Source organism: Rhincodon typus, chromosome 6 (genome assembly GCF_021869965.1).
Source record: "Rhincodon typus isolate 14 chromosome 6, sRhiTyp1.1, whole genome shotgun sequence".
NCBI classification, from domain to species: domain Eukaryota; kingdom Metazoa; phylum Chordata; class Chondrichthyes; order Orectolobiformes; family Rhincodontidae; genus Rhincodon; species Rhincodon typus.
This window is the reverse complement of record NC_063337.1, coordinates 45,392,815-45,413,315: the sequence shown is the minus strand read 5'-3', so window position 1 is coordinate 45,413,315 and position 20,501 is coordinate 45,392,815. Positions and strand designations below refer to the sequence as shown.

At 38.5% G+C, this 20,501-nt stretch overlaps 1 protein-coding gene across 2 annotated transcripts in view; it reads right to left on the bottom strand.

Annotated features, from left to right (window-relative positions):
- The window catches only part of edar (ectodysplasin A receptor), an 82,600-nt gene that overhangs the window by 14,148 nt on the left and 47,951 nt on the right, over positions 1 to 20,501 (bottom strand). For both annotated transcript variants that reach the window (XM_048598164.1, XM_048598165.1), the window contains exons 3-5: positions 19,815 to 19,940; positions 12,549 to 12,730; positions 749 to 834 (exon numbers count right to left, since the gene is read on the bottom strand). In XM_048598164.1, coding sequence (XP_048454121.1) covers positions 749 to 834; positions 12,549 to 12,730; positions 19,815 to 19,940 — 394 coding nt within the window. The remainder of the gene's footprint in view (positions 1 to 748; positions 835 to 12,548; positions 12,731 to 19,814; positions 19,941 to 20,501) is intronic.

Genomic DNA, 20,501 nt, shown 5'->3' with positions numbered 1-20,501 from the left:
TTTCATTTTCATTTCACTGATTGCCAAATTTCTCTATTTTTGACTTGCTCTACTTGCAAACTTCAAGGCCCCTTTATCTTTCACTTTTCTAATTTCTCACATTTTTCTTTCTGTAGTTCACTACCACATCTTTCAGCCTCAAATAATAGCACAATGTTTTTTTTAAAATTGTTTCAGAGATTTTTCATATTATCCAAGAGTTTTCTGTTAAGCAGCTTGCAGATTAATCAATGCATTTTATATTTATTTCAGAATGCAGTGCCTGTTCTTTCTCTTTAAATCCATTTGCTTTATTTGTATATTAATAGCTATGAAAAGACTTATACCTCAAATGTTAATGATTCTTTTCTCTATTTGGGAGTTAACTGACTTTCTGTGAATTTTAACTTTTGCTTCACATTTCTACCTTTCCTCCTTTATCCTTTGGGATGGATTCATGTCAAAACCTGTCTCCTAAATGATAAGGAGAACTTCCTAATCCTTTACCTAATGTTGAACCATTGAATTAAGGATGATTCTGCTTTGTGTCCTGCTCTGTAGGGATTCAGCCAGCCAGGCTGGCAGTGAGAAAGTTTGCTGTAGCCTCTGGTCCCTGGTTTTGGCCTTTACCTAGACTACACTAATATGTAATGTGAACATTCATCAAATCGTCTGTGAAATTCTGGCTTAATGCTGAAGTAACAGCAAAGCAGGATATAGTATTGAAATTATGTTTTTAATACATGTGCACACTTAAGAAGTAACTCACATTCTTTTGTGTTAGGAGGTGCCAGTAAACAGGAATGGCAAACCTTTGTATAGGTGTTTCTGGATCTATTGTCTAGGATGTAGTAACTGAAAATAAAGATAACAAATATAAATTATCAAAGCAGCCTCAGCAGAAATAGCACGTCAATAGTAACAATGGATAAATTAAAGATAATGCCATAAGTAATATATAGGAACTCCCTCCTTTGTCAGTGCACACCAATCACAAATCAACATAATTTTGTAGGTTCCATTATTTTAGTACTAATAGAGTCAGAGAGTCATAGAGTCATACAGCATTGAAACAGACCCTTCGGTCCAAGTATTCCATTCTGACCAAGTTTCCTAAACTAAACTAGTCCCACTTGCCTATGTTTGGCCTATACCCCTCTAAACCTTTCCTATTCATGCACATAGAGTCATAGAGTCACAAAGTTGTACAGCATGGAAACAGACCCTTCGGTCCAACTTGTCTATGCTGACCAGGTATCCTAAATTAACCTAGTCCCATTTGCCAGCATTTGGCCTATATCCCTCTAAACCCTTCTTATTCATATACCCATCCAGGTGCCTTTTAAATGTTGTAATTGTACAGCCTCCACCACTTTCTCTGGCAGCTCATTCCATACACGCACCACCCTCTTGGCCCCTTTTAAATCTTTCCCCTCTCACCCTAAACCTATGCCCTGTTTTTGGCAGATTTAAAAGTACATCTTTGGCAAACAATGTCCAATGAAAATGTAGCAAACTATAAAATAAAGAAAACTAGGAAATTCAGCACATTATACAATAAATTTTGCACAACCTGAGATTCTCAGACACTGTATGGAGCTGTCCCTGTATGAAAACAAACACAGTTTTCTGACATTGATCTTTGAAGTAACAGGTGTATGCCCAGCTAATTATTGAACTGATGCTTCACATTAATTTAATTACCGTTTGGTGTTTGTCAGCTTTGGAGGTAGAACTCCATCACAAATTATTGCATTTCATACAGGAGCAGATTAACAGTCAGGAGACAGAGAAAATGATAATGAGGAAAATTGAAATAATGTTTTAACATATATGTTAAGCTAAAACTCTATTCATAATAGTGCAATATTAACCAGAATTGATATAATGCTTGGAGTTTGTTACGAAAACAAAATACTGTGGATACTGAAGATCTCAAATAAAAACAGAAAATGCTGGAGAATCTCAACAGGTCTGGCAACAACGTGGAGGGAGAGACAGAGTGAACATTTTCATTCTGCTATGACTCTTCCTGGGTGTCTCTTTTGAACGTACATGTTAACTGTTCCTCTCCACAGATGCTGCCGACCTGCTAAGTTTCTCCAGCACTTTCTGTTTTTATTTATGACAAAAATAGAAGTTGCCGGAAAAGCTCAGCAGGTCTAGTAGCATCTGTGAAGAAAAAATCAGAGTCAATGTTTTGGGTCCAGACCCGAAACGTTAACTCGGATTTTTCTTTCACAGATGCTGCCAGACCTGCTAAGCTTTTCCACCAATTGCTGTTTTTGCTCCTGGTTTACAGCATCCACAGTTCTTTCGGTTCTTATTCTGTTTGTATTTATTGTTTGTTGTATTATGCTTATCATTTCATTCTTCATCACCCCACAGTGCCCGGCCCAACATGACAGCACTGTTAACTAGCTTTGATCAATGAAAAGACAGGCAATTCTTTGTCACTCCTAAATAGTTGTTTGAATTTTGGTCTTGCAAATCAAAACAAATACTATTCAGCCCGGCACCAGAATCAATTGCGCATCCTCACAAGGCCTGTACTGTAGCTGCCAGTGCATGTTCAGTTGCTGCCACAAAGATGGTGGGAGCCATCTTTGTGCTGTGCCAGTTTAATACAGCATCTTTAACGGTGAAAATGGTATGCCAATCATTGAGGGTTTATTGAAAATCCAGCAAAATTACATCTACTGCATTACCGTTGTCTACATACCCTGTTGTCTCCTCAAAGCATTCAAACTATGTTGGTCAAGGTAGATTTTCCCTTTTGAAAAATTGACGAGCGATTTTTAAAAAAATTCTAGATATTCTCCTACTTTCTCCTTTAGTCGGAAATCCATTAATTTTCCTGTTGAGTGGTCTATAACTCCCTGGATACATTTTCTCCCCTCCTTTTAATATGGAATTACACTAGTTATCTGCCAGTGTTCTGGCACTATGGCTTGGATTTTTACCAAGTCTGAATGGATCGTGGGCCTTGCAAAATAGTGGACAGGTCCTAATTATGGAATTCCTGACTCCATTCCCAAGCTTTCCAATCTTCTTCAAAGACTTTTAAGAATAAGTGCTGGTTTGGGTTTGAGCCTGCATCATGCTGTCCTGATCTGGCCACCTCATTGCTCACATTGGTATGTACAAGTACTCCACAATTTTCATGGAGTCTGACCAGTTTCTTGAAGCATTATGATTCATAGCTCCTCAGAAGTGATAGGAATCTTTTGTAAGGTGCTACAACCGGGGGAAGAACTGTGAACGGGCTCACCACAGCTGACTACAACAAAGATTTTGAACTCCTTTTTAGCGCGCAGCTTTAACTTCCTTCAATACAGATGGAGTTTTCTAGTTCACCACAATCAAATAAGGAATCAATTGTTAAGGTATCCTTGAGTGAAAGGAAAAAGTGCTTTTATTACCTGCTAGCCCAAGAAAAATAGTAAACACATTACATCAAATACACACACAAACCCAGGTAGGAATTTTAAAATAGAGAGAGTGCACAGTACAGAAAGCAAGATAAAAGAATATACATTCTTAGAGTGCCCTTGAGGTGTTAGGATTTCACCTGATACCACAGTTAGTTCACTGATGTCTTGAGTCCCCAGCAGCAGCAGCCAATGTTTCAGCTTGTAATTGTTGGAACAGTGAAGGTTAAGAAGGCACCTGAATTATGAGGAGCACAGATAAGATGGATTGGAAGGCAACTTTTCCATTAATACAGGAATCATAAAACAAGGGGGGGACATAGATTTAAGATAAGAGGTAGGTGGCTAGGAGGAAAGTTGAGGAGATTTATTTTCACCCAGAGTAATTGAAACGCTAGTAACATTTATACAATATTTAAATATTCACTGGCTTTGCCATAGCCTCCAGGACTCTGGGCCAAGAGCTGAGAAATAGAACCTGTACAGCCAGATTTTTCTTGACTAGCATGGCACGATAGGTAAATGCCCTTCTCTGTCCTGTATATTTCTATAAGTATTGCAGAAATCTTTGAGTTGTCAGTGAAAGGATATTTTTCTGATTTGCTTCATTACTGGGTTGTTGCCCTTCACAGAGTCGGAAAGAGACAAGGAGAAAGAAAGCAAGCTTTCTCCAGTTCCAGTGCCAAATGTGTTTTCTCTCTATAGCTTTGTGGGAACTCATTTGTGTATTCTCATGTCTGGGCTCATTGTTTTCTGAACTAAATAACTTTCAGCTGGATTATTTGCAGGTAACCTTTTCATCTCCAATATGTGAAACTTATCCATAATTGTGTAAGGCAAATAGGAAATAAGACCTAAATTTCAATGCCTTTGGAAAATGCTAATTTTGGCTCAAACTATCTTTGTTTCCCTTACATTAGTTTCATGAAGCTGGGCTGACTTGTGGTCAACTGATTGCTCGGGCCTTTTATTTGCTTTTTAAAACCGTTTCAATGCATGAAGGGCCCAGATATTAAAATCAGGATGATGCAAGTCAAAATTGATAGCCCATATTTTACCACTGTCGTGACAAAGGTAAAATCAAAAGTTTCTCCTCATGCTCCATATGCCAGGTTCTGCCCTTCCACTCATGATCCCTCAACTCTCCTACGCCAACTTGTGCACCTCCAACCACTTCCTCTGGCCAACGTTATGCTGCCTGTTCTATATGACAGCGCTTCCACGCCCATTGAACAACTGTATACTGTATACAATCAGTGAATCCCATAGGATCATCTAGGGAGCAGCATTCATTGCTGGATGGTTGTTCCATTTGAATGTTTCCCAGTCTCCCATTGCTCTTCCAAACGCAGTGTCTCTTCCAGGGCTATGTCGCAGCAGAGTGGAGTCGGAGATGGGGGAAAGACAAGACACATTTGCTGCTCTGTGGCATGCTTTTAAATGTCAAGTGTAAATTTGTGTTACTGGGTGAATGGGTACTGTGGTAGGGGCGGTACAAGTGTGAGCTGGTAAGTGAATGGGATTCATAAGTTGGGAGGTAGGTGAGGTGTAAAGGTCAGTAGATTACAGGTGGTTGAGGCCCAGGTGGGTAGGGTGGCAGATGGTTAGAGGCAACTAGGTAGACTGGCAGGTGGGTGAGGTTGCAGATGGGAGGGTGACTGGTGGGTAAGGTGGGTAAATGGATAGGTAGCTTGGAGGATAGTCAACACAGGGGCTAGTCATTTCGGGTTGGGGGTTAGTTTGTTCAGAGGTCAGGGATGTAGGTGTGGGGTCACAGACTAGTCTAGTTATGTTGTGCAGGTTAGTAGTCAGGGTTCCAGGGAATAGACAGAGAGTTAGTGGGTAATCTAGGGAAGTGCTGAGAGTAGACAGGAGCATCAGTGTGGGTGATAGAGGGACTAGCTCTGTAGTTACTCAGGATTTAGTCTAGGAAGTCTGTGTCCAACATTTTCTGAGTAATAATTCAGTTACATGCTATGGAACAATCCAAATTCTTGACTCCAACTCAGAGACAAATATTTTTGCAGAGATTCACAGGGAATTGCTCATTGGAAGTTGAAATTTCCAGGGCAATTCCCATGGCAGCTAGTGGTTCAGGATTTTCGTGGAGTCCTGAACCACATCTTGGTCGACATCTGGTCTCTGTTGATCCAGAGATGGGAAGGCTCGGGCCAATATTTCACAACCGATGAAAGCTGTCAAATCTGTACTTTTATCTTTTTTCAGTTATTAAGAGAAATTGATTGGGGTCACATAATTATCAATATATTTTTCAATGAAGTAAGCATCAGAATGTTTGTAGGATCCATTGCATATTGTCTTAATTTAAAAACAAATATTCCTTATTAAAACTCTTATGAACAATTAACTGACTTAAATTAAAATAAATTATGGCAGTCCTTTGAGTAATGAAACGTTCTTAATAATTACCAAAATACACATAGTGCAACAATTTAACTCAATCAGTGGAAAATGTGAGAGAGAGAAAGTAATGCAGTATTGGGATTGTTCTAGATTAACATCTTTGTTGTCTAATTTATAGCAATTTAGCTTTGATGATACTATCTGCACATGGAGATGATATAGAGTTCCAGGAATCTAAGACTTTAATTGCCAGTCTTATTGCAATCTTATACAGGAGACAATGTTTAATTATTTGTATGACAGGTTTCTCTCTCCAAGACAAATTTCTATTTCTATAATACCCTTGACCGAAAAATTCGTTCCAAGACAATAATCAAATTTGAACAGTTGATTAAAAGTCAAAATTGCTGAAATGAAATGATCCTTCTATTCACAACTCTTCAATGCATCGAGATCAGTATAAATAACTGAAATAAGAAACATTAGGAGCCACTTGCGGTTAGTGGTATTAGAACTGATGCCAGACCACAAATGTGTGGAAGGCCAAAGCTGATGGTCTTACTTTTCTGCTTCACAAAGCAATTTAGAAACAGTCCAACTACCAAAACAGCTTGTGATTACTGACCTAATCACATTTATGACAGGGCCAGGATACCAGGAGATTTTGAGCATTCACTGAAAATTAAATACTGAATATGAACTGGTTGCAGTCTGTCATCCAAATAATGCACAACATTATAGAAACAAAATCCACTGAAGCATTTATATGTGTTTATTCCAGGAAAGTTGAATTTTGCAAACATTGAGCATAATAAGTTATGTGAGATAATTCAAGGGAATGCTGGGTGCAATGCCAAAATATAAAATGTTAAATGTACTTCTGGACAATAAACCCTGAAAGTGTGGATGAAGAAAAATGATAAATGATAAAAGATCCAGGCCAAGATATCCCTAAACTAAAACAGAACTTTAATGTTTTCATGAAGATCTGTAGCTTGGGTTGCGGTTGGAGTTGTTGGTTGCTTTGCTGAGCTGACAAGTATTCATGCAAACGTTTCATTTCCTTTCTAGGTGACATCGTCAGTGCTGTGTAGCCTCTGTTGAAGCACTGTTGTCTTGTCCTGCTCTGAATTTATATAGCCCGGTCTGTCATGGTGGGCTGTCTTGCTTCCATACAAAACCAGAAACAAGACAGCCCACCATGGCAGACTATGAAAATGCAACAGAGAATATGACAGTGGGATCAGGAAGATGTAAAACTATCAAAAGAAAAACTACAGGCTATATTTTGATGCCCAAGCAGATTGGTTTTGCAGGATAGGAGGAGCTGGTTTGGCATGGCTCCATAGCAAATTCCTGTGTCTGGGGAGCTTCCCAGGGATGAGTGGGAAATAAAGTCAGCAGTCCACTTCATCAACATGGACTTCCAATAATGCCATGTAAGGACACAATCAGGAGCCATTTTGGGGATGGTGGGATCTTATACTTTTGGAGCTGACTCCATTGTATACAAAGTTTGTCAGCTATCTGGAGGTGGCCTCATAGCAGTAGATGGATGCTTTTATGAAGTATCCCCTCTACAATTACAATTGGTGCCAAACTTACTATAAAAAGCTTTAGCAGTCTTCAGAAAGCAACTCCATCTGATTTGATGGGCTCTTGGAGGTGACCAATAACAGCCACAGCTGCCTCTGGAAAGATCACACAAGCAGCTAGCATTTGGACACATCTGCATCCCACGTGGTCCCAGTGCTGCTGGAAGTGAGAATGTATAAAGAGAAACATAGTTCCAACACTGAATGCATTAGCCTGCCAGGAATTGGGCAATAATAATCTGACTCGCTGTGCAAGTAGCTGCCAGACTTCCTGCTCCCTCTGAAGTTCACAGCTCTCTGGTCCTCAACTGATCAAGCCTGAGCTTCTCTGTGAGGACCTCAGATCGATGGTCAGGTGGCAGGTGTATATTGTTATATGCTGCAGAACCATCCACTACCAGCTAATGATAGTATAGACTGCTAACACCAATCTTCCTTTCTATAGTGTGTCTAAGGAGCTGCTTGGTTACCATAGGTAGAAGATGAACCACTAGTGAGTCTTAACAACAAGAAGCACTTGTACAAACAATAAGATGTAGTTTATTGCATGATAACAAAAGCAGTAGATAGAGGGGTCATTGATGCTTTTATTAAATGTCCCCTTCATAATTATAGCCTGGCTGCTGGGACCAGTTAGACATAATGATTTAGACTATCAGGAGCCAGGCATGGCACATCTGATCCCATCAGGATTTCAACCTAAATTCTCCAATTCCTCGCTCAAGACTGCATGACATTATCACATTGATTTGAACTTAATGCAGTCTTCAACATTAACCTTTTCAAAACCCTTACTTTACACAATTGTGTAATCCTCTCACCAACCTCTGAAATTGACCTTTAGCTAAAATGTTCCCAAATGTTTGGAGTTGGGAGGATAAGGATAAATAAAATGGCTGTAAAATCATATCATGTTGGGAGGGATGGGTGGTCAAAGGAATTGGCCTAATAGGATAACAAGGTAAAAATTAACTGAAGAAGTTCTAATCAAGCAGACCTTAAACAGACAGCAGGTTATGTTACAATTAAACAATGATGTGGGAAACAAGCAGCAGGAGAAATTAGTACCAGAGCAGTTTGAAAGGAATTGGAACTTTCTTTAAAATGTTACAAAGTTGGATCACATCAACCATGTTAAAATGGGCATGGGACATCCTAACTAAAGATTTAAAATATTTTACAATTGTGTCCAAATTATGTAAAGATTTATTATGTCATGAAGTTATCTATGTAGGGATGTCTTGTTGCAATTGCATACAGCCCTGGTGAGATCACACCTGGAGTATTACATACAGTTTTTGTCTCCATATTTGAGAAAGATATTCTGGCTATGGACATAATATAACGAAGGTTTATTAGACTGATTGCTGGGATGGCAGGACTGACATATGATGATACATTGGATCAAAAGGTAATGTATTGAAGTTGAATAACGATACAAAGTTAGAAGGGAAAATAAGCAGTGAGCAGGATGTAAAGTTGCAAAGTGATGGCAAGTAACGAGGATTGGCTTTCGAATCCATCATCGAGAGTTTAAAACTTCATTATTGCAGCAGGTGGAGGTGGAGAGCAGGAACGGCGCCATGGAACAGCTTGGGGACTCTGAGGATCGGGTGAGAGGTTGCAGCCCACTCCAGATAATCTGGGAGGACACGCCTTTAAAACAAGGATCAGCCTGCTTCTTAATGTGCACTTAAAATAACTTAAAATAATCTGAAAGTCAATATTCTAGTCTCATATGAATATGAATATTCAGATCGCTGTTGTTTGAAGGATCTTGCTGTGTTTGGCAACGTCTATGTTAATGTAGGAGTTATTGCACTTGGGGAAGAGAAAAATAAAGAATGATAGAGTCACTGGACTTGTAATACAGAAGACTACATTAAAGCTTTGTGTCAAATCACCAGACTTATTAGAGAGAGATGACTGGTGGTTGTTTAACCTGAGGGCCACCATACCTCAGGCAAGGGGGAAGAGGCTGAGAAGCAGAATCCCTCAAGGTAACCTCACCTGGTGTAGGAATTGAACCCACACTGTTGGCATCACTCTACTTTGCAAATCAACTGTCCAGCCAACTGAGCTAAACCAACCCCACTTTGAGTATACAGGTTCAACCCCACTGTGGCGGCTGGTGAAATTTAAATACAGTTCATTATTAAATCTCGAATTAAAAGCTAGCATCAGTTATGTTACTGTCAGATTGTTGTTAAAAAAATTACCATCATTACTGGTTTCCTAGTTCCCTTTACCAATCTGGAATCCATATTATTGAAAGGGTGTGATTGCACTAGACAGGGTACAGATGAGATTTACCAAGATGTTCCCTTGGCTGGTGAGATTTAGTAATGAAGAAAAATTGAATACTCTCGGGTTGTTTTCCTTGGAGCAGAGGAGACTCGGGGACAAGATTGAAATGTATAAAGTTATGAAGGGCACAGTTAGAGTTGACAGGAAGGAATATTTATGTTTGATGGACAGATCGATGGTCAGGAAGCACAGTTTAAGGTAAGAGGCAGGAGATTTAGAGAGAGTGTGAGGAAAACTTCTGTTAACCAGAGTATGGTGGGAATCTGGAATTTATTGTCTGTAAGGGTGGTACAGACAGAAGTCTCCTTAACATTTAGGAAGTATCTAGATGTGCACTTGTGATGCCAAGGCATATATGGCTGTGGGTGAAGTGCTGGAAAATGGGATTAGAATAGTTAGGTGGTTGTTTCTGACCAGTGATGAATCTATTGGCCAAAGGGCATTTTTCTGTGCTGTACATTTCTATTAAATAAGTGGACAAGAAGGCAAAATATAATGCAGAGGAATATGAAGCTTTCTACTTTGGTAGGAAAAATAGAAAAGCAGAATATCTTTTAAATAGTGAGAGACTGGAAAATCTTGGTATTCGGAGATAGCTTTTACATGAATTACAGACCATGCAGAAACAGCAAGCAATTAGGAAGAAAAATGGTATGTTATTAGTTTCTTCAATTGAACCTTTACTTTCGCTGTTTGACTGACAGTGTTATGAGAATGTAGCAGGCCTATGCTTTTCAAAGAAAATATTGAATGCCTGATTTTTTAAAAAAAATTTGAGGATTTCAAAGACTTCTCAAGTTACTGAAGCTGCTTTGTTTCTGCATCTCGCTAATGACGGAAAATGCATAGAGGCAGCAAAATGGGGGAAGTGTAGCATAAAGGGGGCATGTTGAAAATACTGAGCTAATTGCATGAGGATATGTGCATATTCCATATGTGATTAAAAGCAGCTAATGTTAATTGGAACACATATTTCTTTACGGACCTGTTTACACTGGGAATGAAGGAGGAGAGACAGCAATAGAAGAAGAAAGCAATGTTCAGTGTTTTATGCTGAACTGAGGAATTTAAATCTAAATCAACCTATGTGTGAAACGAACCAGCTTCAGCTTTTTTCTTTTCTTGATGAATATTTCTCAGATTAACATGGTATGGAGGGATCATAGGTGGTGTAAAAGAGAAATGGGTCGTTTAGGGGTATGTGGAGGGGACATGGGATTCCGGTTGTGGAGGGTTGAGGGGTTCAGATTAACAACTTGTCTGAGAACTGGTTCAACCAGAGTCAGGATTTTGATATTGGGAAAAGCCCCAAAAATCAACAGAAGACAAAATCAAATTGAAGGACTAGACTCCATGCAACTTAGTAGCGTGAGGGGCCTGACAAAAAATCAATGCTGGGACGATATTTTGCCCGGCTGGAGAGTCTGGAACACAGGGTCCCTGCCTCAGTATCAGTGGCCAATCAACTATGATTGAGCTGGTGAGAAATGTTTTCACTCAAAGGACTGTGAATCTTTGGAATTCTGGAACTCAAAGAGTTGTGGATGCTCAATGTAATGTTTAAATCAGATGTTGATAGATATTTGGCACCTAAAGGAATGAAGGGATACATAGATATAGCAAAAGAGTGCAGTTGAGGTAGAATATCAACCATGACATAATGTAATGGCTCTGAGCAAGCTCTAAGGGTTGGAAGTATAACTGGTTGCTATGCTTAAGATAAATTTGATCCCTGTCAGTTTTCATGGCCATCCTTGAAGTAGATTCTGGAATTTGGATTTGCTAGTAGTTTTTTTTTGCCATCAGCAGTGACCCATTTATGAGGATGTTAGCTCAATTGCAAAGTAGCAGATGGAAATACTTATGTCAAATATTTTTCTGTTTTTCAGCATCCATGGATGCAAATAGCTTAGATACTGGTTATATTCCTCAGCTGAAACACTAAAGTGTTCTTCTATCAATACTTGGTCTGTCCTGTATGTGACTCTTCACATTCAACAATGTGGTTGACTCTTAATCAACCTCTGAAATAGTCTCCTAAGTAATTCAGTTATTTTACAGAAGGCAGTTCATTTACATATGAACATAGAAAGTAGGAGCTAAACTAGGCCATTCAGCCCTTCGAATATGCTCCGCGGTTCAATACAAATGTGGCTGATCCTCTATCTCAATGCCATATTCCCATTTTCTCCCCGTTCCTTTGATACCTTTAAAATCCAAAATAAAACTTTCTTAACTTCCACCCTCTCAAGGCAAACAGAATTGGCATAAATATCGGCCTTGCCAATGAATAAGTAAACAAAAGGAAAGCTAATTTTAGGATTCCTGCAAATCTTAGATGGCCATGAACCTAACAATGCGAGGAAAAGACAAATCTTTGACATATCTGATCACATATTCCAAGGGTTCACTATCCTTTCATCAAGGTCGATGCGAAGAATGACTCACAGCTGAAACTACATTTCTCTAGGATTTTTCCAACAACTACTGTATATCCCTCAATATTCCTTTGTGGTCACCATAATAATGTGGTAGCCTACTCTGCACTATCAATCTTACTTCATGAATCAGAAATTGCACCAGCCATTTCCCCAAATAATATTTCATGCTTATGTGAAAGATAGAATAATGAAATATATGCCATACACATGGTGAAAAGATTAACACCCTGTGGTTAATAAAACCAAGTGAAATTCCTGACAAGAATGTGTAGCAAATTATATAACCACCAATTGTAAAGACACCAAACGTGGCTTTCCGAAATTTCTTCTTCCATAATGAATCTCAGAAGTTTAAAATGATACCAGAATTTGTCTGGTTTGGATTGCAAGCTTCCAGGAAAGAACAGCAAGTTTTAATAAAGTATGCTTACCCTGGGATACAAGGTCCACATTCTGCATCGGTTTCTGTGGTGCCTGGTGTCAAGACAGTAGCTCGAAAGAAACCCTCGCAATCTTTGTGTCTTCTGCAGATTTGATATACCCCCCTTGAGAATTTGCCATTCTGGCAAGGCTGGCAGCCATAGGAATCATCCTTAACTCCATATCCACAGTTCTAAAAAAAAGTCATATACATTAGAACTGTAGCTAATTGGAATTATAAAATTCGAATGGCCATGATCTGCATAGTAGGAGTGCCAACTTAAGAATTAGGCCACAAATTTTACCAGTAAAACACCCCCATGCTATAACATACTCACTAATTCCACTGGTTCACAATGGATGACAATGAAATTGAAAAATGAAGTTTTGATGTCTCTTTTTATATCACAGATGTGCTAGCGGAGATGTGAAGTACAATACAGTTAAAGATGATTTAATTTGATGTTGAGAGCTGTTTAATTTGATTTAATACAGATATATCCTGTATATATATTTCTGATATACTGTCTCAACAATTTTCTTGTTAAAGGTTGTTTTTTTTCCCTTATTCATTCACAGGATGAGGGTGTGTCTGGCTAGGCAGCATTTGTTGTCCATCCCTAATTGCCCAGAGGTTAGTTAAGAGTCACTCACATTGCTGTGAGTCTGGAGTCATATGTAGGCCAGACCAGGTAAGGATGGCAGTTTCATTAAGTTTTATGGGACCACTTGATCTGAGTATGATGGATCTTGATACCTCTGAAATGCAACTCAATTTTCAAAAGGAGGGTACCAGATGTGAATCTGGGAACCCATTTACTTTCAAATGATGACTTATGAAGCTCTTTGAGCAACTTCCTAACAGACCAAGGAGGGCTGAAATGCAATTTTCAAATTGGATATTGCCACATCCTAATAGTCTGAAGATTATTGGTGTACAGCTATCAGAAGCTGCAATATTTTTGTTCAGCCTGAATTTTTTTTGTCACCAGGAGTTTTGCTGTGAGATCGGGCACCATACCATCCAACTGCTTATTTGGCCAAATCACTGAACACTCTGAATCCTCTGAAATCCTGCCTCTTCTCTTGAGTATGACAATAGTAGGTCCAATCATGACTGCTATCTACCCTTTGATGCTCTAACTAGTATCTCCTGCCTCTAAGCAGTGACCAGCACCCCTAATTGGCAGTAAACCCGCATCCAGCATAATTACGGCTTAATATTTAAAGATAGCATTACATAAGGTGGCTCAGTGGTTAGCATTGCTGCCTCACGGAGCCCGGGACCCGGGTTTGGTTCCATCTTCATGTGACTATCAGTCTGACATTAGCACATTCTCCCTGCCTCTACCTGAGTTTCCTCTGGGTGCTCTGGTTTCCTCCCATAGTCCAAAGATGTGCAGGTAAGGTGGATTGGCCATGCTAAATTGCACATAGTGTCCAGGGATGTGCAGTCTTGGTGGGTTAGCCATGGGAAATGCGGGAATATGGTAGGGGGCTGGATCTGGGTGGGATGCTCTTCGGAGGCAGGGGGTGTGGAATTGATGGGATGAATGGCCTGCTTCCACACTGTAGGGATTCCACAAGCAACATTGACCTAGCATGGTTTTGGAAACAGAAATCTTCTAGGCATTAGATTCCCCACCCCAATTTGAAAATAAAGTTCCCTAAAATTACAAACAAATCCAGAAGGTGATATTGAAAAGCTGAAAAATAAATCAAGCCCTCCATAATATCAGAGCTTGTTAAGATCTAAGGTAAGTTCATGAGAGATGATGGCAATCCCATCTCAGTGCTAATTAGTACAGAGAATTAAAACTACGGCCTTAATTACATATTATTGAACTGTAGAAGTGAAACAATTCACAAGTTTTCATATAGGTACTTACTTCTATGTAAAAGGCATACCAACTAAGGTGATAAGCAGCACTAAATGTGAATATTGCAAGATTGCTGAGTTATTCTGCGCCATTCTTTTACAGAAGTATATCTCACTTCCTGCCTTACCATTGACATGCATTTTGTATTGTGAAAGCATTTGCATGGCCCATACAAGAAAAAACTACAAGAAATTTGAGTGCAAGTGTACATACAGTTTTAACACAATGATAAGCACTAACCAACCGCTCTGGCACTAAAACTGAACAACTTCCAGTGTGGAGTCTCATTCCTTCAAGTTATGAATTACTTTAGGGGATGAAAGAAAATGTCAAACATTATTTTTTTCTCACATTCCCTTGTTATGTTTTTGCCTTAATCCAATCTTGCTTTCATTTCATTTAGCCTTTTTTATGTAAGAGGTTTAATATTAAAATCAACTCCTTTAATTCATCCTTCTTGATCCCCAGATATCAATTTCTCAATCATTCAAGCTCATTAGTTAAGGAGCTACACTTGTGCTTACTTTCTTCATTCACATCCCAGATGACCTGTTTCCCTCTCTGTGCTGTGACAATAGAACTGGCACAGCAAAATTAGCCACGCTGCCTCACGCTTAAATAATTTCTTCCCTTCTTATTTAATCCTTGTAACATGTTCTTGGACTACGCATTATCTTGGCTGTTTCTCTTCTTTATTGCAGTGTGCACGGATAATTTGTCCTGTTACTCTCTCTTTCAACTTCCTGGACTCCAGTAGTCACGCCATAGAAAGCAATGACTGGCAATCCATGTGGAAATTCGTGGAGATGAACCCACAACCTCCCTTTCCAGAAAAGTGCGGGATATTCCAAATGTGCTGCATTGTACATTCTGCCATTATAAAATTCGAATGGCCATGATCTGCATAGTAGGAGTGCCAACTTCAGAATTAGGCCACAAATTTTACCAGTAAAACACCCCCATGCTATAACATACTCACTAATTCCACTGGTTCACAATAGACGACAATGAAATTGAAAAATGAAGTTTTGATGTCTCTTTTTATATCACAGATGTGCTAGGGGAGATGTGAAGTACAATACAGTTAAAGATGATTTAATTTGATGTTGAGAGCTGTTTAATTTGATTTAATACAGATATATCCTGTATATATATTTCTGATATACTGTCTCAACACTTTCCTTGTTAAAGGTTTTTTTTTCCCTTATTCATTCACAGGATGAGGGTGTGTCTGGCTAGGTGTGACCTTCATACGAAAATATTTCCCAATAATTCCTGATTCATGTTCCCAAAATCATGTGAACTTTTTCGCCTCTTCATAAAAATAATTTGTTGAAATTCTATCATGAAAATTTCATAGGTAAAGTAGGAACAGAGGAGCAGGAGTGCTTCTTCAAGCTGAATTCAGTAAGATTGTGGCTAACCTGATCCACCTTTCTCTCTGCCAACATAACCTCGACTCACTTGTCTATCAAAAATCTGTTTAACTCAGCCTTTACAAAATTCCATGACCCCACCTTATGCTCTATTTGGGAAGAGAATTTCATAGACTAATGATCCCTTGACAGACAAGTAAATCTCCTTATTTCCAACTTCTTTTTCAAACTTCTAGTTCAAATCTCTCCCCCAAGAGAAAATATTATCTCGATATCCACGCTCTCAAGTTCCATCAGTATCTTATATGTTTCCTCTCTCATCTCGGAATTTATATGTTCCTTTTCTAAATATGGTTAATCTGTTAGAGTGAATGTAATTATGGTAACTTAGAAATAGAGGCCCTGTGATACATTCAATCTAGAACAGAGTTCAACTTAAAAAAATCATGTTGAATATGTTTAATTACCAATTTAACCAGCAAGTATGAGGCAAATATGTCAAAACATATGTATAAAATGCCACAAAAACTGAGCTCATTCAATCACAGATTAACAATTGTACAAAACCATGCCTGTGTTATATTTTTAAAATGATATCTTCTCACTATGATCATATGTACATTCAACTTTTCTACTCTTTCCAAGTGGAGAAGTAATTTCACCACACTTTTATTTTAAAGTAATAAAACGTCTTACATTAACTCAAATGGAAATGTGAGAAAGATACATAAATAATCACAATCTACACTTTAATAAATTAGCCAAAGGCAACCCCTTATCTTGCTCTAGGAAGCCTAAATGCATCTTTCACTATCATTACTCTTTCCACCAATTCTCTCTCTTTGTCCCCAAGTTTGCTTTTCTCAGGTATTCCCCATCTCTTTCATTATCTCCCTCCTCAAAAACAGCAACCTCAAGCCCTTTGTCCGTTTCCTCAATTACGTGTTGCCTATTGGTGTGATGGGTCGAACAGTGAGAGATCAGCTTGTATATACATATTCTTGGGTGAGAACTCAAACAACCATTAGATTGTCAACACAACTGTGCCCCAGCTTAACTGACAGTCCTAGTGTCTGATTTCTATCTATTTACAATGTTTGTTTATAGACGTTCAAGTAGTGTCAAGTGCCTTGTAGTTATGGGTATTGGAAATGTAGAGGGTCTAGTTCTTTAGATTAAGACTCCCATTGGCCTCAATGAATGAAACTTCTTTAATATAATGAAAGTCATATATGAATTACAATTTTAAGGCTTTATTTTACACATCCAACTGCCACTGTAGAGTTCATTGTTTTTATGCAGTGCATACTGGGTGAATGAGCAGAATGGGCCACACGGTGGCTACAGAGACCTGAGAGGCCATAGGAAGTGGAAGGAGCAGTAGACCTTGGTAGGTGGGGGCATAAGGAATATATTTTGTTTCTATCTTTCAAAAGTTTCTATTCTGCAGACTGTGGTTCATGCATCCTTCAACCAATATCACTGTAATTATAATAAAAGATATCATTCAAGGAATGCAAGATTCGCTGGGCCAGCATTTACCGTTTATCATTAGTTGCACAGGAGAAGGTGATGGTGATCTATCTTCTTGAACTACTGCAGCGAAACAAAAATCAACCACCATTCATCTCAATGCTGTTTACAGGACCTTGCTACGTAGAAAGAAATGCTGGATTTATTAATTTTCAGCTTGTTTTGGATATAAAAGGCTCTATATTAGTACAAAATGAACTGGTCTTATTGTCAAAAAAAATCAATCATGCTAGCAAAGGAAAGTGCTAGTCTTTGCAATATTGTAGCTTGGAAGTAGCTGTAAAAGACTTAAGTAGTAAAAGTTCTTTTCAATAACATTATTGATGAATTATCACAATTCACAAGATGCAATTTTGAAACTGGACATGGTCTTGGGCATTAGGAAGAATTTTCAATTGCACTTCTTTCATTTTGTACTTTAGGAAGAAAACACTGTGAGGTCCACACAACTGTTTACCAAGACTTTGTAATTTCAGACAATGCAGTCCTTGTTCTCATAAGCAAAATACAGTACAGTACGATAACCACAATTAATTCTGGGGTTTCTGAAATATGGAATTTTGGACTGCAAACATTTCAAGTAGCTGTTTTGCAGAGTTAAACGTGAAGTCTGTGTTAGTGAATTCCGTAACAGAAATGTGATAAAACTGAAACCTGGAATTCATTGTAATTATTCCAATCTGAGAGAACAATTGCAGTTAATTGCAATGTGAGTCTAGCTTGTTGAGTTGTGAATGACCACTAATATTCCTCACAATAACCAAAATAGATAACGTTGCAAATAGCGATTCATAAAATAGAGCTGTGGCAATAGTCTATTGTTCATACTAATAAGGGATTTGGAGGGATTAATTTTAAAACAACATGGTAATTTTCTAACCTTGGCAAATGGAATTGTTAACTGAAGGCTCGGTATTCCTAACAGCAAGCAGGAGGCAATGGTGTAGTGGTATTGTTACTGGCTTAGCCATTCAAAACCTTGGGCTAATGGATTTGACCAAGTTAGATGCTGAAATTTGAACTCACTCACCTTGTAATTACATTTTAATGAATTTTAATTAAAGCTCATTAGCAGCTATGCAACCCTTGTTAATTATCAGAAAAAACTCATTTAATTTTAATTAGCTCATGACCTTGACAGAAAGGATGTGCTGAAAATCAAACTTCACTATTTCACAAGTCATCACAAATGTGAAATATGGGCAATTTAATCTCTAGGATAGTTAATTTGCCTAAGTGTGACCATTATCCAAAATATAAGAAACGTGCACCAGGTTTTAAAATAAACAAAAAAACACAAAAAGTGAAGTTATTATAACAAATACTCTACCCTGTGGCAAAATGGATTATTAATTACTACTTTACAAACCCTAACAACACCACATTAAAATCCACACATGTATGCATTCATTCACAAATAGGTCAGACAGGATAGACGAAACAGCTGCAGGGCCCCTGAGGATGGGTGGGGCCCACAGGAGGATCAGAGTTTTTCGGCCCTGACTCCATTTCCTGGGGATGAACAAGTCTCAGTGATAATGCAGGCATCATACGTCCCAGGACACTGAGACAAAACTATGTCAGCTGTTTGATCAGGACCTCAGTACTACAACAGTAGGCCATCCTCTCCCAGTGGTTATGAAGGTGACGGCTACTTTGGATTTATATGGTGACATGCTCCTTCCATGGGGTGACCTGCTTGGGATCTGTCAGTCATCCACCAACAAATGGATCAGGACAGTGACCAATGTTCTAAAGAAGGGTCACGGATCTGAAACATTAACTCTGCTTTCTCTCCACAGATACTGCCAGACCTGCTCAGGTTTTTTGAGCAATTTCTGTTTTTGTTTCTGATTTCCAGCATCCCCGGTTCTTTTGGGCCTTTTTTTTCTGCCAAGGAGAAACCTTTCCAATAGTAATTACCTTCTTGATAAAAAGATGCAATCATTTCCTTATCTAACCCAAAACCTGGCTGTTAACTCACACCTGGCAAAAAGTTTTCAAAATCACTATTGGTTACATCATTACTTTTAGACTCAAACAAATTACTAATGGTATCGATATGATGCCAGGGCTTAAAGGTTTGTCTCAGAACCTGTTGTCAAGGATGTCACTGATGGGTTCTTATTTCATGAATTTTTACACTTATGTAGATCAAGCGCTTGCGATACCAAAGTATTAATCTGGGTCACATTTTGTGATTGCGATGTCAAAATTGGAAGTCAGTAGGAAGAAATTAAGTTAATCAATGCTGGAAAAATCAGGAGCCAATCACATAAATTGATGCCTATGTTTGATTCTCTGATTTGTGTTCAATCGAGTTAAATTCCATAGAATCTCACAATTTCAAGACTCTTGTTTACTGCCCTGTTTAGTCATATGCAAAATTACATTTTTGTGATAATTTTCTAAGTCCACTGAAAGTGTACGTGAAAAGACCAAAAAATAAGTTATAAGAAAAACAAACCTCATTTCAAAAGTAACTTACTGAAACAGGTTCTTCACCTGAGTGACATTGAGGACAGGCATGGCAAGCTCCAGTTGTGTGATTAAAATATTCATTTTCCCCACATTCTGAGGAGTAGTCAGCAATAACTGAAGAGATCAAGGATACCTGACATTCAAGAATAGATTGTTATCAGATTGCTAAATGTTCCCAAAATATTACCAAAATATTCACATTCATTTCAACAAGTAAGCATTAAGAGATAAAGTAAAATAACTTCTCCACAAGATTCCTGGATTATTACTCATAGATGTTAGGGCCAGTTATATCTGTTGTTATCTCTAATTCTAGAAGCACAAAGCACCAAGGTTTAAAATCAGACATTACCTATAATTTACAGACAAGTGAGACTTTGCTAAAACACTTGCCTCAGGGAATGGACAAGATTCCTTGCAGATGTTCAGTTCATCCTGTTAGTTTTGTATTTATGTGACTGCAACCCTGGCTATAAATTACTGAGTTTGAGACCCGTGTTAGTAACTTCCTGGTAAATATCTTGTGATAGCTGTGCCTAGGGTGGAAGAAGCCAACGGTCCGACTTGAGTGTTTATTTGAACTATTTAAAGAACATTGCAAAATAATTGATACAATCTGAAAACTGTGTCAAAGTCATGATTGCACCTTGAAAACACCACTGAAATCATACCACTGAGATGGTAGGATAAACAT